This window comes from Pseudophryne corroboree, chromosome 7, assembly GCF_028390025.1.
Source record: "Pseudophryne corroboree isolate aPseCor3 chromosome 7, aPseCor3.hap2, whole genome shotgun sequence".
Lineage (NCBI taxonomy): Eukaryota > Metazoa > Chordata > Amphibia > Anura > Myobatrachidae > Pseudophryne > Pseudophryne corroboree.
In genome coordinates, this window is record NC_086450.1 from 346094888 (window position 1) to 346120585 (window position 25698).

Here is a 25698-nt window from a genome sequence, read left to right on the forward strand (position 1 = left end):
ATCATCTACCGAACACCACACCAATCTCTCCTTGTATCTTTAGGTAGAGCTGCGTGCGTGCTTTGCACTTTATCCCTTAATGTATTACTTTTACACTTTAACTATGAAATAGCGACAAATCTCTCTTAGCACGTTTATCAATTATAAAATGGCAAACAGGAGAGTGATATATGAAAATACACGAAAAAAAGAAATGCAGATATGCGTGTGTGCGTACGCAAGACAGAAATAAACAGTTTTAAAAGACACTAGCGTGTTGTTCTTACCTCCGGTTCCCGGATTCCTTCAGCACCCTTTACTAAGCGAAGCAGACGCTTATCCAGTCAGCACTGCGAGGAATATGATCTCCCGCCCTTTGCTGATGGATAATGTCTGCTGACATTACCTAGCAGAGATATGTGAAGGACGGACGAGCCGCCAATTGTTAAAGCTAAATATTTATCTTACTTAAAACCCTTTAAGAGGTCTAAGAACACTGTACGCTATTGACGTATGGAATACCGTAAGGGTACGCACGTTGCGTACGATCGCTTAGCCGTAGTCGAGACGCTCAAGCGTGACGTTCGCTCACGGCCAAGAGATCACAGACAGGCACGCTATTGGCTGCCGACTAACGTAATGGTTCGCTATAGCGTAGCGAACGCTCGGGACCACGAGGAGATCACCAGCGGCGCTAACGCTCACAATGTTAAACCTTTATGTGTAAACCATGAACAATGTATTATACAGGAAAACCTTAGTGAAATGATAGAGTGTAGATGCAACACAGTGTAACCTTATTAACTCAACAGCTGTTCTAGCGTCACCGACGCTCTAAGAATACTTAACACTATAAGAAATACACAAATACTGGGCTTAGGGTCTAACGCCTTATGTGAATGTTATACTTGCAAAAGAATAATACAATACAAGTCATACACTACCAATATAACATAGACTACCTAACCAGATAACTACACATGAAATACAATATCAGTACAATAACTATATAAGAGAAACGAGAGAAAGAGAAGAGAGAGAGAGAGAGAGAGAGAGAGAGAGAGAGAGAGAGAGAGAGAGAGAGAGAGAGAGAGAGAGAGAGAGATGGCTCACAATAACAATAAAGACAATATGATTGCGGAGAAGACTTACGCACAAGGGGAACGATCGCATGCGCCTCGATATCCAGCTCCCGATTATCAGCAATGAGAACCGTTGAAGAGAGTGAGCTGGATATGATCGGCTTGTCTATTTATGCCCCACAAACAATACCATTCAATGGTCCCTACAATCTCATTGTTCATTGGACACAGGAATTCGTCTTCGCATTATAACAAAAGGTCATAGGTTGATTCATACAGGTGGGCTGTGTCTACTTCCAACTGCTCAGGTGGGTGGGAAACTAGGTTTCCCGCCGCATGGATAAGTAAGTGCAAATAATAGTAAATGGACATAAACTTCTTATGTCCATAACTATTCGCACGAGCGATTAATCTGCTTCAAACCAACACCGGAATATTGCTAATTAAATACTCTTCCGATGGATACTAAACACCACTGTATAATCCCTGTCTGACCCTTTGTATCAAACAAAGAGGGATCTCTTTGTCCATGAACATGCTATATTAACTAAACTTTCAGAATCTATCAAAGGGACCATGATCTACAAAATACGTTATACAGTTAAAATATGTTATGAACGAGTCGCCCGCTAGACGCACATAAACTTTACCGTAAATGCGCACACCGTGCGCCTGCGGGTGCCCGCAACGGCGAGTATGCGCACGCACGGCAGGGCTCATGAACGTGCAACAGGCACTCGCATGAGGTGCAAATATGGCAGTGTGCATAGTGATATTTTTCTGACTTTGACAATGTATTTAACTTTCCTTACGATTTTGACTTTATAGTCAAAATCGAAAAGAAATTGAGTGCATATTGCACTGTGTGTACACAGCTTGTGATGCCAAAGCGCGATCCCGCGAGATCGGCATCGCAGGCAAAAATAGACTGTGCAGGCAGCCCAACATTGACTATATCGGCGGGTCCGGCCTGCGGCCCCGTCGAATAGTCAATGTCGGGCTAAAGCAGCATCGCGCCGTGTGTACACGCCTTTACCCTATCTGTTGTCAGAGAATAGGGAATAGAACTATGGACCTCATTCAGTAAGGATTGCAATTTATGCTAAAAATCAGTTGCTGCGATCAAATAGTTGCCGCCCAGAAATAGAGAAAAACGCCCATTGCAGAAATTGCAAATGCATCGCAATATGCAGGCTGATCGCAAAACAATACGCAATTCCCGGAATATCGAAGATTTTTCCTATCTGCACCAGGCAAGGTCGTCGACAATTCTTGCAACACAAAAGGCTGGAAATGGTCATCGCTGATGTCAGAGGCCCTCCTTAAAAACACCAAAAAAACGGCGGGTTTCTGCCCAGGAACGCCGGCTTCCTGTCAGTCAAACAGCGGCTGCATTGCGATCAAGATGTGTATGCAATTTCTGTTGCTATTTTTACTCGCGCATGTGCAATGTGAATGTGTGCATGCGCAGTCGTTCGATAATCGGCCAGATTGTGAATTGCAAATTTTGCAATCCATATACAGTAGTGAGTGTATAACGTAGTGATGGGAATGCAGCACTACAAAAATTAATTTGCGACCCCAGCTCTTTCCTGCTCCATTGTCAGGTTTTGTTTCTTATAGCTTGTTACTCTTGTTTAAAATTCTTGCTGAAATAATGTAACTGATAATTATCTTTCTTTAGCCAAATGCACCTTTTTTATTTATTATTGTAATGGGTCTTATTCAAAGTCAGTCTGGAATGAAATCACAAAACACGTCCGATAACAAATTGCATCTTTGCCAGCTATGGCGAATCTGGAGCAGCGGCTCCCTCCCCTTGTCATACCTACAGTAGGTGAGATGATACTGTGACTGGAGGAGTGACTGGTGTCACTATCAGTACTGAACATAAGCAGCACACAATGGAATCACAGTTAATGGATAAGCAGATATAAAGGATTCAAGTTTATTGAAGCCTGTAAAATTCACAGAGAAGCAGTGGCCTATAGGAAATTGTATTTCATTTAGTGACATTTATACCCCTTCCAGACCAACCCCAGGTCCAGCCCAGGTATCTGAACACAGGTTTCAAGTACTGTTACAGCGCTTTGTAACACGTTCACACTGCAGGCTGGTCCCGGGATGTTGCTGGGGCTTCTGTTCTACCGGCGCTTGGAAATGACATACAGTAATCTCCAAGTGCCAGTGAGCCGGCTCTCCATAGGGGTCAGACAACCCGGATTACCCGTTCACACTGTCCTGTAACCTGGGTCCTTCCTGGACCAACCTGGTTAACTATATTACACCAACGGATGGTGTAATAGTTAGCATTACTGCCTCACAGCACTGTGGTCATAAGTTCTATTCCCACCATGGCCCTAACTGTGCGGAGTTTTGTGTGGGTTTCCTCCCACAATCCAAAAATATACTGGTAGGTCAACTGGCTCCCAACAAAAAAAATTAACCCTAGTGTGAATGTGTCTGTGTGTACATCTGATAGAGAATATAGATTGTAAGCTCCACTGGGGCAGGGACTGATGTGAATGGACAAATATTCTCTGTACAGTGCTACGGAATATGTGTGCGCTATATAAATAACTGGTAATAAATAATAATAATAAATAACCTGGGTTAACCCAGCAATAACCCTGGTTTGTGCGGCAGTATAAAAGGGGCATAAAAAAACCCCATATAGCTTACCCTACTGTATGTGAGCCATTCTTTATCTGTGAAAAACAGGTGGGCACTGCAGTGTAATATCACTTATAACAGAGTTGCAGAAAATTTAGGGGTTTTGCATAAAAGAGTGGGTCATCAATATCAGCGTTGTACTTATACCAGAGTCAGAGCACAGGCAGCTCAGGCACCTTCAGAAGGCTGCACATGAGACTTTACAGCAGCCATTCAGTCACACTTTCCAACTTCACACCCACACCATGCCCTTACTGTACTCTGGCTGAGAGTGCAGGGACGCCCACTTCCCACCACTACACACAGACTGAAAAAAGACGTAGATTGTGCATGTTATCTGTGAATAGGCAATGTGAGACAGCTCCCCCTCCCCACAAGTCGTGTTTCAGACCGACTCTAAATAAGGCCCAATGTGCAGCCTTCCTAAAGTGTGTAAGGTGGCCTCACTAGTATAGACCGCAATCCGGTGGGCACATACAGTCCTCGACAGGTATTCTCACTCTTGGTCCTCAAGGCACACTAACAGTCCATGTTTTAGTGATATACACGCTTGAGCACAGGTGACTTAATTAGTACCTCAGTTATTATGATTTAAACATCTGTGCTGAAGCCTGGATATCACTAAAACCTGCGCTGTTAAGGTGCGCAAACACTGGCTGATATGTTGATGGTCTATCGGCCAGTGTGTACCAGCAATATGTCTGCGAACAACGTCATTCAAGGACATTGTTGCAGCACAGCCGATGACTGATATATCTACAGATATACTGTTGCATCGTGCTGTGTGCGCTGTGGGGTGGGGGGATCAGACGACCGCCCGTACACTCGCCGCACAAGCTGGCGGTGACTGACAGTGCAACTGGATGCTGTTAATCACTGTGGCATCAGTCACGATGGATCGGGCAGTGTATGCACAACACGCTGCCTGATCCGCCTATAGGTATATCTGCAAATCAATTGATCTGCCGATATTTCTATAAGTGTGTACCCAGCATTAGTGTGCCTTGTGGACGAGGTTGGGAATGCTTGATAATCGGTTTACGGCGCATTCAAAGGTAACAGTACATCCATGAATATCATTTGCTGTAACTCCTGCCATGCACTGGTGTCTCCTCAGTGACTCCAGGGAAGCCTAGTTCATATACTAGTGTAAATGAATAAATCGAAGTAACTAAATAAATAACTTTGTATATAAGTTTATTTTGCTTAGTTTAATTCAGGGAACCTTATTGTTTTTATTAAATGTTCATTAATTGCCCAAGGCTGTGCCTCAGCTTGCACCATAATGGTATTACCTGGCGTCCCCTGCAGACCGGAGACCAGCTGTCGGAGCCTGAGCCCCGCAGCTCTCTCCATCTTCTCAACCAAGGGAATCGACCTTCTCCTCTCTGCCAGAAACCTGGCCCGAAACCTGGCTGTCAGTGTCACTGTCGCTCTAATCTGACATCATCCACCATGCGGCCGCTGCTAGGAAACCAGCTGTGTTCTAAATGATAGAGCTACAAATTAACAATTCTGTGTCTGCAATTTAAGGAGCCATTTTGTTGAAGTCTCACCTAGCGGCCAGTGCCCAGGTAACCTGTTGCATGCACCACACCCTTCTAGCTATAACAGCACACACAGCACGGCAGCATCCACAGCAGCAGACATGGACTGCAGTGTCCCCACCAGTGACATTATCCCGGCAGTGGCTGCCAGGCTGTGAGTTGGGGGTTCTGCAGATTGTCTCTTCTTAATAATGGACAGTGCTTAATCTGTAACCTAATGTGTTGTGCAGTTGTGTACTCCTCTTTTATCTAATTATTAATTTACTGTTTATTTTCAATTACAGAAAATATTATCTTGACGTGGAGAGAAAAGAAGCTGGCTTTGATCTCTCTGTGAATCTGAAGGATTCAAATAAAAAGTATCTGCTCTATCTGGTAAGTTCATTTTGTTCTATACAGGAGCGCCCTGCTATTCAGTGGGGTGGTATTCATGTGACCACCAGTCAGCTGACCGACAGTCACATGACCTCCTCCACGAGCCCGACGGCTCACTATCCCGATGGTCGGCATGCCGACCAACAGGGACTATTTCCACACCGCCGGTCACCAGTACTACACCCATTCAGTGTTCTGCTAATACTGCGGTGTTCAGTTATATACTGACAGGACGTCAGGGAGGGCGCTACTTACAGAACAGTGATGCTTTACGGTGTTGTAAGCCTTCTACTGTAAATGCCAAGCTGCATATGACTCCATAAAGTGAGCAAGGGATGTCCGTGGCTACATTTACAGCTGGAAAAGGCATCAGTGTTGCGCTATACAGCAATTTTCACTCTACAGTGGAACCTAACCCACCGCAGGGCCCTCCGACAGTAAAGGGGACAGTTACTAAGCAGTGATAAGAGCGGAGAAGTGAGCCAGTGGAGAAGTGCCCATGGCAACCAATCAGCACTGGAGTAACATATATAATATGCATACTATACAATTATACAGAGCTGCTGATTGGTTGATGGGGCAACTTCTCCACTGGCTCACTTCTCAGCTCTTATCACTGCGTAGTAAATGTCCCCCTAAGTTCCCGTTCATATCAGATGTGATATATGGTATATGATTCAATATGTGACAGTTATGTAGCACGTTGTCACATTGTGAGCAACTGTCCTTAATTTTCAGGGACAGTCCCAGATTTTAATGCTGCACTCCGAGCTATATCTGGGTAGGGATGGCCATCTACCAACGATGATTCCAAATAATCGATGGTCTGTATCTGATGTTGAATACTTTTACCATCGAAGGCAGAGAACCAGATTGATTTTTGCCATCGATGGTGGGTGTGGGGCCAGTGGTGATGTTTTTTTAATGTAGCAGGAGTTGGGGGTGGATGGATGGGAGGGCAGTCTCCTTAAGACGAGCGACGAAGGTTCAAAAAGGGTTGAGATTACCTAAAGGATAAAAAAAAAGGGGCAGACTAGATAGGCCAAGTGGTTCTTATCTGCCGTCAAATTCTATGTTTCTATGACGTCTGCTCTGCTGTCAGTCAGCAGTGAGCGGTCCTGTCTCTCCCTGCCCACTGTATCTATTTTCATAGACAGGGAGGGCAGCTACTTGCACCTTGCCCTCCCTAAATGGGCGTATGTGGTCAGCCTTTCAGGGAGGAGACAATTACTGCTGACTGACTATTTGTACAGTGAAGCTTCTTCTGCGCATGTGCGGCTGTTCGATAGCAAGAACCATCGATGGTAAATGGTAGCATAGTTTTCAGCCATCAATGGTTCTGGCAGAAACACCCTTCGATGGTAACCATTGATGGGGAAGGCACCGATGGCCATCCCTATCTCTGGGAGCGATTTCTGCACACTGATCTCAAGTCAGGCTTCTGATTGTGGTTTATTGCTCCAACAGCTTCTCCTTGATAATCTCTAAATTTACTAAAATGGGAGTTTTTTTTAGAACTGGTGATGTTGCCCATAACAACCAGTCAGATTCTATCTATTATCTTCTAGAAGCAGCTAGATAAATGTTAAGTGGAATCTCATTGGTTGCTATGAGCAACATCACCAGTTCAAAAAGAACCTCTCACCTTAGAATTTGACCCCATAGTCTTTTGTTTAATAAATAAAAACCGCTCCCTAATATTCCAGTATCTAGTGGAACCCTAGAGCATGACACTGCCCCTGAATTGCTTGGTCCCTGGCTGAGTATTGCAGGACTTACAAGTCTGGATTTATGTTTAATCATTTCACTGTATTCATCCCCTGTCAGTGATTTGTTTCTTAAAATGAATTATTGGGTTACACATACAGCAATAGTGAAGGAGCACACAGAGAGGCCTGGGAAGGTCCACTTCTGTTATCTGTATTTTTTATTATTTAAGGAGAATATTTTTCATATGTTAATAAATTGAAAACACAATTTTGCATGTGTAAAAATGAATAAAAACTGGAGTATTTTGTATGTGTAACTAATAATAATTGCAACAATAATATTTTGCATAGTAAATGATATTAATGAAGATATGTGATGTTTATAATAACGCCAGTATGTGGCACGTGTGCTGTAATTCAGACCCCCGCACTGCATCAGACTCAGAGACCCAAGAAGACTTTTCTGGAGAATAAAATAAAAGCTTCCCTTCCGAGCTGCGGTGGGAAATCTGGAGCGGAATGGACCCAGATAGTGCAAATAAACCAGGAGCGGAAGCATCAAGTGCAGAGGAAAATCAGGAAGAAGATGTCATCATTGTCCATTTCTGTATGTATAAATATCATCATGATATGGGCTCCAGGGAATTCTACAGCACACAGCAGTCATTGTGTCAGGCAGGATTACATTAATGAATGAGTACTGCGCTCATGTATAGAGATACATATGGTTTCTAACAACTCTGTTGTGCTGTCTGCATAGAGCCTACACTCTATGGTGGTATTCAGTTTGCGCAAAATCACTGCAATTTTTTGTGCTAATTTTTTTGCATCTATCAGGTAAAAGTTGCAGCAAAAACGGCTTTTCACGGGTATGCGCGCTCGCATTTTTAGCCCTATCCTATTCCACATTAAAAAAAAAAGTAAAAAATCTGAGGAAATCAGCCTTTACCTTAAAAAAATGCTAACCTAACATAGGACAACAGTATAGAAGTGTATTATAGGGCATTTTAAATATATTTGGGGTACTTAACTTGAGTCAAATGGCTGTTAAATGCATTTTTTTTTTTAATGGAAAAATGTTATAAAAGCAAAATAGTTGCTCAAATTGAATTCGGGGTACATAAAAATGGGTATCAGAATATATTTTGGTCATTTTATGGGACTTTAAAAAAACAAAAAGGTAAACAGACCGACTACTCCTACCTGCAAGCCTGAAAACAATTGTTCCACTCATACAGCACCCAAATATACCTATCCTCTCCCTTGAACCCTAAATTCCATCACTTTGCACTTTTTCACCCCAAAACTGACATGTCATTATTGGTCAATTAAAAATAAAAATTTCTAAGCCTATTTAGTCATTAGTGGGGGTGTCCCGGGGGGTTCTGAACCAAATCCCCACATTTTTACCTTAAAATATGGATATCCCCAAGTTTTCACCTGCTCAGAGTAGGTAAAGTGAATTCTGCAGTAAATTATTGTGGGAAAAGTTTTCTCATCTAATTAGATAGGGGATTTCCGTAATTCGCAGTAAAAGTCTGGTTTTCAAAAACAGGTTATCGCGGCTAATAGGATACCACCCTATATGTAGCACATAGTCAAATACAGAACCCAGTACAGTGTACAGATGGATCCGTCTGTGACTAGGCACGCCCGCCAGAGCGCACCTAGATCGTCCCCATCCACCTGGGAGCGCGCGCCCGTGACGGAGACGCGCCCCATTCATTTGACTGGAGAGCGTCTCTGTCCGCGCGCTCGGACAGAGACGCTCTGAATGGGAGCGTCTCTGTGCACTCCCAGCGTGAATAGGAGGACGGATCATCTAGTCACGCCGGGAGTGCTCGTTTGCAATGGAGCCGCCTCAGATGAGTGCGACTCTGTATATGCTCTTCTTTTACGTGATGTTGCAGATGCAGAGTGTATTAAGAGGGAGATGTACTAAGCAGTGAAAAGCGTGAAGTTGCCTATGGCAACCAATCACCACTGAAGTAACATTTATAATTTGCATACTATAAAATTATACAGCACAGCTGATTGGTTGCCATGGGCAACTTCTCCACTGGCTCACTCTTCACTATTTAGTACATCTCCCCCCTTAGTCCACAATGTTTCAGATAGTGTTATCAGTTAGTGTGGGTCTGGTTGGGTAATTGTCCTCCATGTAAATATTGTCTCCCATAATTGCCATAAATAGTTCTATAAATTCACTGTATTAATTCAAAGTCTGGGATGTCATCTTTCATATGAATGAATCCACTTTAGCTCCTGATTTAATGTACGGCCCAGGGATCCTGTGATCCACTTCCAACACTCCTCCTCAGCATGTGATGACGTCTCAAACCACAGCAACTCATGAGAGACGGAAGCAGAATCGGCTTCTTCTGGGTCAGACATTTGCAAAATAGTGGATTTAAAGAACTGTTTATGAGAGACCTTATTTACATGGAGGACAATTACCCAACCAGACTCTCGCTAGCTGATAACACTATCTGAAACCCTCCATCCACACCATCTAGTACAAAGAAGGGCATATACACTGTATTGAGCACATACAAGTATTTGTCTATTTGTTTGATGCAGGCTACAAATCAGGGGCAGTAAAAGGCGTGTCCAGCAAACACCACAATATGGATGTTGGACGCAGTGGAGCTATTTTTTGGCACTGCACGTGTGTCACAGCTTAAACGATTAGCGATGGTGAGCGCACAGAGGATTTATTCACAGAGTGACAGGTTGTGAGTGTTTTGGGGAGATAATGGGACCACTTGCTGGGGTTTGCCCAGTCAGCCACTGCAGATTTGTTCACATGTCTTAGCAGAGCCGCTTTGTCTGAGGGTTACTCAGAGGCTCAGTGTACTCCTGATGCTCCCAATGTTTCTGCTTATGTGCTTGAGCGGTGGATGTGAGGCGCCTGCAGTGGCAATCTCTATGCCCAAGACGGCGTCTAAATCATTAGCATATTTTTGGTTAGGGAGACCGCCCGACTGCAGAGCACTTACACAAAAGGTTAGAGAGACTGCCCGACCACAGAGCACTTACACAGCAGGTTGGGAGACCGCTCGACCATAGAGCACTTACACAATAGCTTAGGGAGACCGCCCGACCATAGAGCACTCACACAACAGCTTAAAGAGACCACCCTACCACAGAGCACTTACACAGCAGGTTAGGGAGACCGCTCGACCATAGAGCACTTACACAATAGCTTAGGGAGACCGCCCGACCATAGAGCACTTACACAACAGCTTAAAGAGACCACCCTACCACAGAGCACTTACACAGCAGGTTAGGGAGACCGCCCGACCACGGAGCACTTACACAGCAGGTTAGGGAGACTGCACGTCCACAGAGCACTTAAATAACAGGTTTGGGAGACCGCCCGACCACATAACTAGAGATGAGCGGTTTGGATTTGGCATGGATTTTCCAGCCAAATTCGGATTATAAACGTCTTTTGGCGCCAAAACATCATCTTTGTCCATGGAAGATGACATTTTGGCGGGAAAACGTCATCTTCTTCTGTGGACAAAAATTACGTTTTGGAATCTGAATTTGGCAGGAAAATCCGAGCCAAATCCGAACCGCACATCTCTACACAGAACACTTACATAACAGTTTAGGGAGCCCGCCCTACCACAGAGCACTTACATTACAGGTTAGAGAGACTGCCCAAACACAGAGCGCTTACATAACAGGTTAGGGAGACCGCCCAACCAGAGAGCACTTACATAGCAGGTTGGGAAGACCGCCCAACCAGAGAGCACTTAATAACAGGTTAGGGAGACCGCCCAACCAGAGAGCACTTACATAACAGGTTAAGGAGACCGTCTGACGATCGGTTGCGGAGGGTGAATAACCTGTGTGGCGGGAATGCGCAAATGGTCTTTATTTTCGGGATTACCTCTGCATTGTGTAACTGTGGCCTGTCCCAAGTTTGTACATTACTTTTGTTGTTTTATTTATTGTTTTATAAAAGTGTCATTTAGGATTTGTGAGTAAAGTGTTTCCATTGGAAAGCCATCTCAACTTCTGTATATTTTGCTTATTTATCCTACTATCCCTCTATCCACTTATCTTTCTGCTTTATTATTACAGGACCGTTTTTCAAGTAATTGTGTCCATCTGCGAAGTATGAACTGGAAATGCAGGTAATCCCTCTATGTTTTTCTGCTATTTCTCTGACGTCCTAGTGGATGCTGGGAACTCCGTAAGGACCATGGGGAATAGCGGCTCCGCAGGAGACTGGGCACATCTAAAGAAAGCTTTAGGATCACCTGGTGTGCACTGGCTCCTCCCCCTATGACCCTCCTCCAAGCCTCAGTTAGATTTCTGTGCCCGACGAGAAGGGTGCACACTAGGGGCTCTCCTGAGCTCTTTGTGAAAGTTTTAGTTTAGGTTTATTATTTTCAGTGAGACCTGCTGGCAACAGGCTCACTGCATCGAGGGACTAAGGGGAGAAGAAGCGAACTCACCTGCGTGCAGAGTGGATTGGGCTTCTTAGGCTACTGGACATTAGCTCCAGAGGGACGATCACAGGTTCAGCCTGGATGGGTCCCGGAGCCGCGCCGCCGGCCCCCTTACAGAGCCAGAAGAGCGAAGAGGTCCGGAAAAATCGGCGGCAGAAGACGATCCTGTCTTCAGATAAGGTAGCGCACAGCACCGCAGCTGTGCGCCATTGCTCTCAGCACACTTCACACTCCGGTCACTGAGGGTGCAGGGCGCTGGGGGGGGCAGCGCCCTGAGACGCAATACATCGATAAAAACCTTATATGGCTAAAATAAATGCATCACATATAACTCCTGGGCTATATGGATGCATTTAACCCCTGCCAAAACATACAGAAAAAGGATGATAAGGACGCCGAGAAAGGGGCGGAGCCTATCTCCTCAGCACACTGGCGCCATTTTCCCTCACAGCTCAGTTGGAGGGAAGCTCCCTGGCTCTCCCCTGCAGTCACTACACTACAGAAAGGGGTTAAAAAAGAGAGGGGGGCACAAATTAGGCGCAGTATAAACAATACAGCAGCTATAAAGGGAAAAAAACACTTATATAAGGTTATCCCTGTATATATATAGCGCTCTGGTGTGTGCTGGCAAACTCTCCCTCTGTCTCCCCAAAGGGCTAGTGGGGTCCTGTCCTCTATCAGAGCATTCCCTGTGTGTGTGCTGTGTGTCGGTACGTTTGTGTCGACATGTATGAGGAGAAAAATGATGAGGAGACGGAGTAGAGTGTCTGTAATAGTGTTGTCACCCCCTAGGGGGTCGACACCTGAGTGGATGTACTGTTGAAATTGCGTGACAGTGTCAGCTTTGTATAAAAGACAGTGGTTGACATGAGACAGCCGGCTACTCAGCTTGTGCATGTCCAGACGTCTCATACAGGGGCCCTAAAGCGCCCGTTACCTCAGATACAGACGCCGACACGGATACTGACTCCTGTGTCGACGGTGAAGAGACAACCGTGATTTCCAATAGGGCCACACATTGCATGATTGAGGCAATGGGAAAAGTTTACACTTTTCTGATAATATGAATACCACCAAAAAAAAAAAAAAAAAGGGGTATTATGTTTGGTGAGGAAAAACTTCCTGTAGTTTTCCTGAATCTGAGAAATAAAATGAGGTGTGTGATGATGCGTGGGTTTCCCCCCGATAACAATTGATAATTTCTAAAAAGTTATTGGCAGTATACCTTTTCCCGCCAGAGGTTAGGGTGCGTTGGGAAACACCCCCTAGGGGAGATAAGGCGCTCACACGCTTGTAAGAACAAGGGCTCTACCCTCTCTTGAGATGGCCGCCCTTAAGGATCCTGCTGATAGAAAGCAGGAGGGTATCCTAAAATGTATTTACACACATACTGGTGTTATACTGCGACCAGCAATCGCCTCAGCCTGGATGTGCAGTGCTGGGTTGGCGTAGTCGGAGTCCCTGACTGGAAATATGATATCCTAGATAAGGACAGTATATTATTGCCTATAGAACAATTAAAAGATGCATTTCTATATATGCATGATGCACAGCGGAATATTTGCCGACTGGCATCAAGTATAAGTGCGTTGTCCAATTATTCCAGTAAAGTGGTCAGGTGATGCGGATTCCAAACGGCATTTGGAAGTATTGCCTTAAAAGAGGGGATGTACCCCAGGTCGCCTCTCAAAATAAGACGCCGTATTATCAGGCGCAGTCCTGGTTGGCAAGCGGACAAAAGGGTTCCTCTTTTCTGCTCGTGACAGAGGGAGAGGAAAATGGCTGCAGAGATCAGCCAGTTCCAAGGAACAGAAACCCTTTTCCGCCTCTGCCAAGCCCTCAGTATGACGCTAGGGCTTTACAAGTTCAGGCACGGTGGGGTCCCGTTCTCAATGAATTTCAGTGCGCAGTGGGCTCACTCGCAAGTAGACCCCTGGATCCTTCAGATAATATTTCAGGGGTACAAATTGGAATTCGAGACGTATTCCCCTCGCCGTTTCCAAAAGTCTGTTTTACTGACGTCTCCCGCTGACAGGGAGGCAGTTTTGGAAGCCATTCACAAGCTGTATTCCCAGCAGGTGATAATCAAGGTACCCCTCCTGCAACAGGGAACGGGGTATTATTCCACACTATTGTGGTACCGAAGCCAGACGGCTCGGTGAGACCGATTTTAAATTCTAAAATCTAAAATCTTTGAACACTTGCATACAGAGGTTCAAATTCAAAATTGAGTCACTCAGAGCAGTGATTGCAAACCTGGAAGAAGGGGACTACATGATGTCTCGGGACATCACGGATGCTTACCTTCATGTCAAAATTTACCCTTCTCACCAAGGGTATTTCAGGTTATGGTACAGAACTGTATCAGTTCGGACGCTGCCGTAGGGATGGTCCACGGCACCCCGGGTCTTTACTGAAGTAATGACCGAAATGATGATATTCCTTCGAAGGAAGGGAATTTTAGTTATCCTTTACTTGGACGATTCCCTGATAAGGGTAAGATCCAGGGAACAGTTGGAGATCGGTGTAGCACTATATCAGGTAGTGTTGCGGCAGCACGATTGGATTCTCAATATTCCAAAATCGCAGCTGGTTCCGACGACTTGTCTTCTGTTCCTAGGGATGATCCTGGACACAGTCCAGAAAGAAGGTGTTTCTCCCGGAGGAGAAAGCCAGGGAGTTATCCGAGCTAGTCAGGAACCTCCTAAAACCGAACCAAGTCTCAGTGCATCAATGCACAAGGGTTCTGGGTAAAAATGGTGGCTTCCTACGAAGCAATCCCATTCGGCAGATTCCACGCACAGTGGAACCTACTGGACAAATGGTCCGGGTCGCATCTTCAGATGCTTCAGCGGATAACCCTGTCACCAGGGACAAGGATATCCCTCCTGTGGTGGTTGCAGAGTGCTCATCTTCTAGAGGGCCGCAGATTCGGCATTCGGGACTGGGTCCTGGTGGCCACGGATGCCAGCCTGCGAGGCTGGGGAGCAGTCACACAGGGAAGGAATTTCCAGGGCTTATGGTCAAGCCTGGAGACATCTCTTCATATAAACATTCTGGAACTAAGGGCCATTTACAATGCCCTAAGTCAAGCGAAACCCCTGCTTCAGGGTCAGGCGGTATTGATCCAATCGGACAACATCACGTCAGTCGCCCACGTAAACAGACAGGGCGGCACGAGAAGCAGGAGGGCAATGGCAAAAGCTGCAAGGATTTTCGCTGGGCGGAAAATCATGTGATAGCACTGTCAGCAGTGTTCATTCCGGGAGTGGACAACTGGGAAGCAGACTTCCTCAGCAGACACGACCTTCACCCGGGAGAGTGGGGACTTCACCCAGAAGTCTTCCACCTGATTGTAAACCGTTGGGAAAAACCAAAGGTGGACATAAGGGCGTCCCGTCTAAACAAAAAACTAGACAGATATTGCGCCAGGTCAAGGGACCCTCAGGCAATAGCGGTGGACGCTCTGGTAACACCGTGGGTGTACCAGTCAGTGTATGTGTTCCCTCCTCTGCCTCTCATACCAAAAGTACTGAGAATCATAAGAAGGAGAGGAGTAAGAACTATACTCGTGGTTCCGGATTGGCCAAGAAGGACTTGGTATCCGGAACTTCAAGAGATGCTCACGGACGAACCGTGGCCTCTACCTCAAAGAAAGGACCTGCTCCAGCAGGGGCCTTGTCTGTTCCAAGACTTACCGCGGCTGCGTTTGATGGCATGGCGGTTGAACGCCGGATCCTGAAGGAAAAAGGCATTCCAGATGAAGTCATCCCTACCCTGGTCAAGGCCAGGAAGGACGTAACCGCAAAACATTATAACCGCATTTGGCGAAAATATGTTGCGTGGGGTGAGGCCAAGAAGGCCCCTACAGAGGAATTTCAACTGGGTCGTTTCCTCCATTTCCTGCAAACAGGACTGTCTATGGGCCTAAAATTAGGGTCCATTAAGGTTAAAATTTCGGCCCTGTCGATTTTCTTCCAAAAAGAATTGGCTTCAGTGCCTGAAGTTCAGACATTTGTAAAAGGGGTACTGCATATACAGCCTCCTTTTGTGCCTCCAGTGGCACCTTGGGATCTCAATGTTGTGTTGAGTTTCCTAAAGTCACATTGGTTTGAACCACTCACCACTGTGGACTTAAAATATCTCACATGGAAGTGACGAGTTAGCCCTGGCTTCAGCCAGGCGTGTGTCAGAATTGGCGGCTTTATCATATAAAAGCCATTACTTAATATTTCATTCTGACAGGGCAGAATTGAGGACTTGTCCTCAATTTCTACCTAAGGTGTTTTCTGCATTTCACATGAACCAACCTATTGTGGTACCTGCGGCTACTAAGGACTTGGAGGATTCCAAGTTGCTTGACGTGGTCAGGGCCCTGAAAATATATGTTTCCAGGACGGCTGGAGTCAGAAAATCTGACTCGCTGTTTATCCTGTATGCACCCAACAAGCTGGGTGCTCCTGCTTCTAAGCAGACGATTGCTCGTTGGATTTGTAGTACAATTCAGCTTGCACATTCTGTGGCAGGCCTGCCACAGCCAAAAATCTGTAAATGCCCACTCCACAAGGAAGGTGGGCTCATCTTGGGCAGCTGCCCGAGGGGTCTCGGCTTTACAACTTTGCCGAGCAGTTACTTGGTCAGGAGCAAATACGTTTGTAAAATTCTACAAATTTGATACCCTGGCTGAGGAGGACCTGGAGTTCTCTCATTCGGTGCTGCAGAGTCATCCGCACTCTCCCGCCCGTTTGGGAGCTTTGGTATAATCCCCATGGTCCTTACGGAGTTCCCAGCGTCCACTAGGACGTCAGAGAAAATAAGAATTTACTTACCGATAATTCTATTTCTCGTAGTCCGTAGTGGATGCTGGGCGCCCATCCCAAGTGCGGATTGTCTGCAATACTGGTACATGATTATTGTTACCAAAAAATTCGGGTTATTGTTGTAGTGAGCCATCTTTTCTAGAGGCTCCTCTATTATCATGCTGTTAACTGGGTTCAGATCACAAGTTGTACAGTGTGATTGGTGTGGCTGGTATGAGTCTTACCCGGGATTCAAAATCCTTCCTTATTGTGTACGCTCGTCCGGGCACAGTATCCTAACTGAGGCTTGGAGGAGGGTCATAGGGGGAGGAGCCAGTGCACACCAGGTGATCCTAAAGCTTTCTTTAGATGTGCCCAGTCTCCTGCGGAGCCGCTATTCCCCATGGTCCTTACGGAGTTCCCAGCATCCACTACGGACTACGAGAAATAGAATTATCGGTAAGTAAATTCTTATTTTTTCTGGGTATTAAATAATAGTTATTGCTAAACCCAAACAAAATTACTTTGTTCCAACCCAGCATTAAAGAAACAATAACCTACTGAGGAGTGGGCCAATGCTAAAGAGAAACTTTTGTCCTACAACTAAATGAATGTCGTGTGTTGTTTTGGGATAAATCCCCAAGACTCCGGTTTGTGATCCCAATGCTCAGCACATGTACCTTGTACTTTTACCACTCGCCTATAGTGTAAATCCACAGAAGAGGGTATGGACAGGAAAGGCAGACTGCGGATGTGCACAGCATTGGCTTTATTGGTACATCCAACTTTCGACTTCTTACTATATACTTCACCCTCGAGTAGAAGAACACTGTTCGCCACCCCATAAGCCACTCACCAGCCGTCAGAGTTTGGGGCTTGTCTGGAGATTTGGCAGTTCCTTACAGGTGGTGTAGGATGAATTAAGACAATATAGGGTAAAAGGCTGCTTCTGATTGGACAGATTATCTTGCAGTATTCAGGAGGAGCAAGGGGGAAGGAATGAGGCATAATGGACCTCATTCAGGTCTGGTTGTTACTGCGCCCTGATGCACAAAGTATCAATGTTCGACACAGGACGCAGTCTGGCATCACATTGTCAGTGATTGACAGTCTGATGTCATTTGTTGGTGGGGAGAAGGCGACAGTGGCTACTCCGTTTGTGAAAACTGAGGTGTGTCGCCACCATTTAGGGGGATGGAAGAGGCCAGGGATCTGTGACGGGCGGTGTGCCACAAGCCACCTGATGGTGAGTGAGTGATCCGATGCTGCGTCGTTGGATGCAGGTCAGATCTCTACTGCAGCAGGAGGCGACTACTTTTGATAGACGCCTCCTGCTGCACTAACATACAGAGCTATCGCTGCTGCTTCCAAGGAATCGGCAGTTATAGCAACTTTAACCACCTCTGAATTAGCCTCTATGGGGGAATTCAGTTCCAGGCAAAGGGGGCGAATTGCCATTGCTGCTGGGTTTAAATGCCACGGCACCACATCTCGCACCCTTCGCCCGCCTGGCCGATTCCCAAATTCACTCAAAAGTTCTCGATACACTATGGGTCTGTGAACACTTTTTTGTGAGACTGTGCTGCCATAAAGCATGGCTACTGCCACACTGATTCAGATAAGTGGGTGTTTTCGCCTGGAATGGAATCCCCCCCCTATATGCTGTACCCAGACTTCCACTTGATAACAGGGGAATGACAGAGCTGACCTATGATATAGTGGTCCTGATTCTGAGTATCGCACAATGCTGATGCAGATAGAGTTGGGCGATTTATTTATTTGTTTGCTACTGTGCTTGTGCAAATGCCCCTAAAAACTCGTATTTGCATGAATTGGCAGACACGTGACCACCAAAAGATGGGTCTGCAGCTGCATCCGACTCAGCACCCTTCTTATGGATATACAGAGCGGTATTGCACAAGAATGTCTGTGCTGAGTATCTAGCATTTGGCAGAGCCCAGAGCGTCCACCAGTTCTCCAGTTTAAACTCTGCAATTGCTGTTGTCTAAAAATGATCTTTATAGTATAATAAATATGATAACTAAAGGTGGACTTGCACTGTAAATCTGTGTACTTTACTAAGGGTTTGGTGTGGTTACATGGACCAGAGCAAAGCGTATGTGTCTTTTTGTAGTGATTTGGGAAACTACTCTTCAGGCCTCAGTCACAGCTCCCTGCCACATATATCACATGGAGAACTCAGAAGGCTTGTTACATCTGCGGCAGATCTCATTGTGGCCACTGTAAGTAGCTCCAGCAAGCATGTTTCTCCAGGGCCGTGCCTTCAGTGTGGCCATGGTCTTTGGCCGTGTACTCATCAGAGCAACTGTGCCGTACATACACACTTGCATGACGCAGGGGAAAATGGTGCGCTGTTGGATGCTTGCAGCATTCGGCAGCATGGCATCATACACGATATCTTCTGGTTGGCTGTGTAGCACGGCTCAGCAGAAGATGTTGCAGGCGACATGTGGGAGTGCACAATCGCTGGTAAACACTGAATGATCCGGCTTATATGTTCTATTTGGCCAGAATATATTGTGCGTCCGGTCTAGTGTGTACTGGGCCTTAGGGCCTGATTCAGAGGTCTATGCAAATGCATTCACAGCTGAGAATGTGTATTTTATTACCAGTTATTTATATAGCGCACACATATTCCGCAGCGCTCTACAGAGAATATTTGCCCATTCACATAAGTCCCTGCCCCAGTGGAGCTTACAATCTATATATCCCTACCACATGTACACACATTCACGCTAGGGTTACTTTTGTTGGGAGCCAATTAACCTACCAGTATATTTTTGGATTGTGGGAGGAAACCGGAGTACCCGGAGGAAACCCTATGCAAGCACGGGGAGAATATACAAACTCCACACAGTTATGGCCATGGTGGGAATCGCACCCATTACCTCAGTGCGGTGAGGCAGTAATGATAACCATTACACCATCCGTACTGCCCCTACGGATACGGGAAAATATATAGATGTCGCCGCCATCAGGAGCTGTGTAGAGACACCCATATTCGCCATTTCTGACCCACTGCTTGCATACAGAGATGCAACTATCAGATGCACATGAGGTAAACATCAGCCATCTAAATAGCCCAATGACCGTAGGAAGGAAGACCCCGGGGACATTAATACTGTGTACTGGATCACAGCAACAACATGCCCCCAAACCGGTTGTGACACGCCTGTGTTTTTCCCACCTCTCCTTCATTATCTCCCCCAATCGGTCCCTGACTGTCAATCACTTGCCAGCCCTATCCCTCCCCAACAGCTTCCCCTCCTTACTGCTTTTCCTCACACTTATTAGGTATAATCTAACACCAGTAAAAGTGAGGACAAAGTAAAAGGGGTTTTGTCTTCACTTTCAATCAGGTTCGTTTTTTTACACGTATGTATGAGCACTTAGGGACTGATTCAATTGTTTTGGGTATAAACGCCCAAACAATTGTCAGGATTCAGTTATGTTTGGGCGCTCATGAATATCGTGCATGTCATGCCCAAACAGACAGGGTTGAACCGTGTAAAATGGCTAAACCCATTCAAAATCCTGGATTAGATTTCAAAACGCCTGTTTGGACGCTGAAAGTGCCGACTTAGGGCACATTACTTTTTGCACCTCAGGAGGCTGCGAGATCTAAACAGAGCAACAATTGAATTGCTCCTTTTGCACCCCCTAGTGGTAGCCGCGGGTTAAACAATTGAATCGGCCACTTGTTATATGTTTCCCAGGATTGTGTTGTAGTGATGTGTGTTTTTATTCCTTTTTCCATTCTTGTTTTAGACTCCAAGTAGTCCTATCCAACGCTGTCACCGAGGCAGAAGTAAGTAGTCCTAGGGATAAATTTACAAAAGCTTCTAAAAGTGAAAAGAAGTGATGTTGCCCATAGCAACCAATCAGCGTCTCTCTATCATTTCTTTACTGCATCCTAGGAAATGATAGACAGAATCTGATTGGTTTCTATGGGCAACATCATTTCATTTCAGTTTTAGAAGCTTTAGTAAACGTACCCCTTAGAGAGAAAAGGTAACAGTTATTTTATGGGATATTTCTTTTATTGACTTCATGTTTTTATTGCAGTGGGGCAATCGCATTCTTCGTTATGTGTGAATATTCCGACCTCCGGGCAAGATCATTCTTCCAATACAGACGCATCATCTCTGGGGGACACAAGCAGTCACGCAGGCTGTGATGGGAGCCTGGATGCTGGCTTTGAGAATAATCAGACTGTACGTTACTGCTATTCCCATGTAGCCACACAATGCACTGTGTGACTGGAGCTATTTTGTCGGACTTCTTGTCTTCTGCCTTAAAGTTGGTATGGCCCGAGATCATGATTTACTGGATACAGAAACACAGGTTGCAGTAGCCACTATTGTGGTTAGGATTAGTCTATAGAAGGCTGAGGGGGGAGATGAATCAAGCCTTCTAAAAGAGTGGAGAAATGGACAAGTTCCCCATAAAAACCAATCAGTTTTTAGCTACTATTTGTAAAATGCAGCCGATTGGTTCCCATGGGCAACGTGTCCACTTCACCCTTTTAGAAGGCTTGATACGTCTTCCCCCTAAGTTCTGAAGTGTATTGAGAAAACAGATTGCATTGTCCAATTTCCAATAGAAGGATGGCACCAAACTGCTGCTCAGTTGTTATGGGTGACTGCACATTTGCACCTTTGAGGGTCTTTAGTCGATAACCCTGATTATCAATGGACATATTACTACAATTGTCATACTAAGCCGTGTTGTTGTCTGAAAGTCACACAGTATGCTGTTTTGTCAATTTGTTAATTAGGTTTTTATATCCACCATACTGTGATTTGCAACGAGAAAACCACTGTATTTACAATATCTATGTATACTGTAGGTGCTGGCGACAAGTGAGAAGATAGGTTATGACATTGCTATCAATACAGGAGCCAGTTCTCCAAAAGCAGCTAAACCGTCCCTGTGTATGAGGCTAGTTGGTGAGAGTGGGAGATCTAAAACACTGCTTCTTCAAACCTCTTTGGTGAACACTACCAGATCCTGTGCTGGGCAGGTAAGAATTGTGCTCCTCTATCAGCAAAAACCTGGCAGTGCAGCTTACATCATAACTTTTCTCCTTTGGATTGAAGGCTGCTACTTGTCATGTGAAAACAAGGGATGTTGGAGAACTGAAGCACGTAATGATAGGAGTTGACAGAAAACAGAAAGGTAAGGTAGTCTCTACCAGCCTACTGGTGTGATTGTATTGCAGTTATTGGCATTGCAGTGTAAAAATAAAGCAGCAAGTATTTACTCTGCACAGAAACAAAAAAAAAACCACCCAAATCTAAATCTCTCTGCACATGTTATATCTGCCACACCTGCAGTGCACATGGGTTTGCCCATTAGAGAAAGATTTTGCTGCTGCGATCAGGTCTGAATTAGGCCCTATGATCCTAGTGACTACAACATAATCATTAGCAGGTGTTCCAGCAATGCAGCTGCATTTGTTGACTTTTGTTCTTTGTTAAGGGGGGTACTCACGGGAGAGATGTATGCTGAGCGATCTTAACACAGACCGCTCAGCACACATCTCTCACCCCGCTCAGCACAGCGCGATGTGCTGAGCGAGGGGGAAAGCCGACGGGGGGCCGCTCACTTCACACAACGGTGAAGTGAGCGACCCGCTAGATTGAGCCTGCATGCAGGCTCAATCTAGCACCGGCGATAGCGATGCGCGGGGCCGCGCATCGCTATCGCTGGAGGGCATGCACACGGCAGATCCGTGCTTAAAATCTAAGCAATCTAGCAAGATTGCTTAGATTTTAAGCACGGATCTCTCCGTGTGTACCCCCCTTTAGTACATCCCACTCTTCTACATCTAATTCCTCCTTTATCTATAAAAGTCCATGCTAAATTCATCTCACAGTAATATAAACTTTCATTTTAGGGTTCAGTTTGAACACACCCCACCGAAATCTAAATCTCTCTGCACGTTATATCTGCCCCACCTGCAGTGCAACATGGTTTTACCCTTTAGAGAAAAATTTTGCTGCTGCGACCAGGTCTGTATTAGGCCCATTATTGGGCCAGCTGGCAAATTTGGTTGGGAAATGAGTGCTATCACCCGGCATATGTGACTAATAGAGCCCAGTGATAATGGAACTGAGGCAGCCATGCATGGACAGTGCCGAACAGTAAGTCTCACATTGTTTGATGTTTTATTAAACCCTGAGAAGAGCACCTCCGATTCATTCAGAAATGTGTGCAGCAATCTGATATAGATTTTATATATATATATATATATATATATATATATATATATATATATATATATATATATATGCCATGCAGTTATACAAAGTATATGCACATACAGTCAGGTCCATAAATATTGGGACATCGACACAATTCTCATATTTTGGGCTCTATACACCACCACAATGGATTTGAAATGAAACAAACAAGATGTGCTTTAACTGCAGACTTTCCACTTTAATTTGAGGGTATTTACATTCAAATCATGCGAACGGTGTAGGAATTAAAACAGTTTCTATATGTGCCTCCCACTTTTTAAGGGACCAAAAGTAATGGGACAAACTAAACAATCCTAAATCAAACTTTCACTTTTTAATACTTTGTTGCAAATCCATTGCAGTCAATTACAGCCTGAAGTCTGGAACGCATAGACATCACCAGACGCTGGGTTTCATCCCTGGTGATGCTCTGCCAGGCCTCTAATGCAAATGTCTTCAGTTCCTGCTTGTTCTTGGGGCATTTTCCCTTCAGTTTTGTCTTCATCAAGTGAAATGCATGCTCAATCGGATTCAGGTCAGGTGATTGACATTCCACTTATTTGCCTTAAAAAACTCTTTGGTTGCTTTCGCAGTATGCTTCGGGTCATTGTCCATCTGCACTGTGAAGCGCCGTCCAATGAGTTCTGAAGCATTTGACTGAATATGAGCAGATAATATTGCCCAAAACACTTCAGAATTCATCCTGCTGCTTTTGTCAGCAGTCACATTATCAATAAATACTAGGGAACCAGTTCCATTGGCAGCCATACATGCCCACGCCATGACACTACCACCACCATGCTTCACTGATGAGGTGGTATGTTTTGGATCATGAGCAGTTCCGTTCCTTCTCCATACTCTTCTCTTCCCAACACTCTGGTACAAGTTGATCTTTGTCTCATCTGTCCATAGGATGTTGTTCACGAACTGTAAAGGCTTTTTTAGATGTTGTTTGTCAAACTCTAATCTGGACTTCCTGTTTTAGTGGCTCACCAATGGTTTATATCTTGTGGTGAACCCTCTATATTCACTCTTGTGAAGTCTTCTCTTGATTGTTGACTTTGACACATATACACCTACCTCCTGGAGAGTGTTCATGATGTGGGCAACTGTTGTGAAGGGGTTTTTCTTCACCAGAGAAATAATTCTTCTGTCATCCACCGCAGTTGTTTTCTCTGACGTCCTAGTGGATGCTGGGAACTCCGTAAGGACCATGGGGAATAGACGGGCTCCGCAGGAGACTGGGCACACTAAAAGAAAGATTAGGTACTATCTGGTGTGCACTGGCTCCCCCCTCTATGCCCCTCCTCCAGACCTCAGTTAGAATCTGTGCCCGGCCAGAGCTGGATGCACCTAGTGGGCTCTCCTGAGCTCACTAGAAAAGAAAGTATTTGTTAGGTTTTTTATTTTCAGTGAGATCTGCTGGCAACAGACTCACTGCTACGAGGGAGTGAGGGGAGAGAAGCAAACCTACCTGCTTGCAGCTTGCTTGTGCTTCTAAGGCTACTGGACACCATTAGCTCCAGAGGGATCGAACACAGGGCCCGACCTCGATCGTCCGTTCCCGGAGCCGCGCCGCCGTCCCCCTTGCAGAGCCAGAAGACGGAAGATTCCAGGAGAAAATCGGCGGCTGAAGACTCCGGTCTTCAATAAGGTAGCGCACAGCACTGCAGCTGTGCGCCATTGCTCCCACAGCACACCACACGCTCCGGTCACTGGTGGGTGCAGGGCGCTGGGGGGGGCGCCCTGGGCTGCAATTAGATTACCTTTTGGCAATAAAAACACACATAATACAGTCTAGTACTGTATATGTGTAAAAACCCCCGCCATTAAAGTACATAAAAGGACAGAAGCCCGCCGCTGAGGGGGCCGGGCCTTCTTCCTCAGCACACCGGCGCCATTTTCTCTTCACAGCTCAGTTGGAAGGAAGCTCCCCAGGCTCTCCCCTGCAGTATCCTGGTACACAAAGGGTGAAAAGAGAGGGGGGGGGGGGGGGCACATAAATTTAGGCGCAAAATTTGTATATACAGCAGCTACTGGGTAAACACTGAGTTGTGGTGTAATCCCTGGGTTATATAGCGCTGGGGTGTGTGCTGGCATACTCTCTCTCTGTCTCTCCAAAGGGCCTGGTGGGGGAACTGTCTTCGAATAGAGCATCCCCTGTGTGTGTGGTGTGTCGGTACGCGTGTGTCGACATGTCTGAGGTAAAAGGCTCCTCTAAGGAGGTGATAGAGCAGATATGTGTGTGGGAGGGTGTCTCCGTCGACAACGCCGACACCTGTTTGGATATGTGTAAGTGCTGAGGTAAAATTATTGCACAAAAGGTTAGGGAACAGAAAGGAAATCTACCCTGGTCTGTCCCTATGTCACAGAGACCTTCAGAGTCTCTCTATGCTCACTATCCAAAATAACAAATCGACACGGAGTTTAACTCCACTGTCGACTATGATAATGCAAAGTTACAGCCAAGAGGGCTAAAAGATATTCCATATATGATTATTGGAATAAAAGAGGATTTGCATATCACTGATGACTCATCTGTCCCTGACACGAGAGTACACATGTTAAGGGGAAGAATGCTGAGGTAAATTTCCTTCCTCTCATGAGGAAAAAGAGCGGGAATCTCCAGACAAGAGACGGCAGCTTCCCACAAGAGAGTTCTCAGGCTGTATCCTTTTCCCACTAGGGCCAGGATGTGTTGAGAATCTTCCCCTTGGGTGTCCTGTTTGCACTAGCTATTCTCAGGGATCCTGCAGATAGTGTGCACATTCTAGTATACTGCCCAGACCGGCGATTGTGTCG

General features: G+C 45.6%; 2 protein-coding genes across 5 annotated transcripts in view; one reads left to right on the forward strand and one right to left on the reverse strand.

The window, feature by feature from the left end:
* COQ7 (coenzyme Q7, hydroxylase) overlaps positions 1-5211 on the reverse strand; it is a 48790-nt gene extending 43579 nt beyond the window's left edge. The window contains exon 1 of one of the 2 annotated variants that reach the window (XM_063934408.1): positions 5030-5211. In XM_063934408.1, the coding sequence (XP_063790478.1) occupies positions 5030-5090 (61 nt within the window). In that variant the 5' untranslated portion in view covers positions 5091-5211. The remainder of the gene's footprint in view (positions 1-5029) is intronic. The other variant, XM_063934407.1, reaches the window with a different exon arrangement.
* Positions 5212-5315: 104 nt separating this feature from the next.
* LOC134945238 (uncharacterized) overlaps positions 5316-25698 on the forward strand; it is a 95697-nt gene continuing 75314 nt past the window's right edge. For 2 of the 3 annotated variants that reach the window (XM_063934402.1, XM_063934403.1), the window contains exons 1-9: positions 5316-5435; positions 5566-5656; positions 7787-7972; positions 11461-11513; positions 18765-18873; positions 20420-20459; positions 20717-20865; positions 21501-21674; positions 21751-21829. In XM_063934402.1, coding sequence (XP_063790472.1) covers positions 5383-5435; positions 5566-5656; positions 7787-7972; positions 11461-11513; positions 18765-18873; positions 20420-20459; positions 20717-20865; positions 21501-21674; positions 21751-21829 — 934 coding nt within the window. In that variant the 5' untranslated portion in view covers positions 5316-5382. Of the gene's footprint in view, positions 5436-5565; positions 5657-7786; positions 7973-11460; positions 11514-18764; positions 18874-20419; positions 20460-20716; positions 20866-21500; positions 21675-21750; positions 21830-25698 lie in introns of those variants that run through there. The other variant, XM_063934404.1, reaches the window with a different exon arrangement.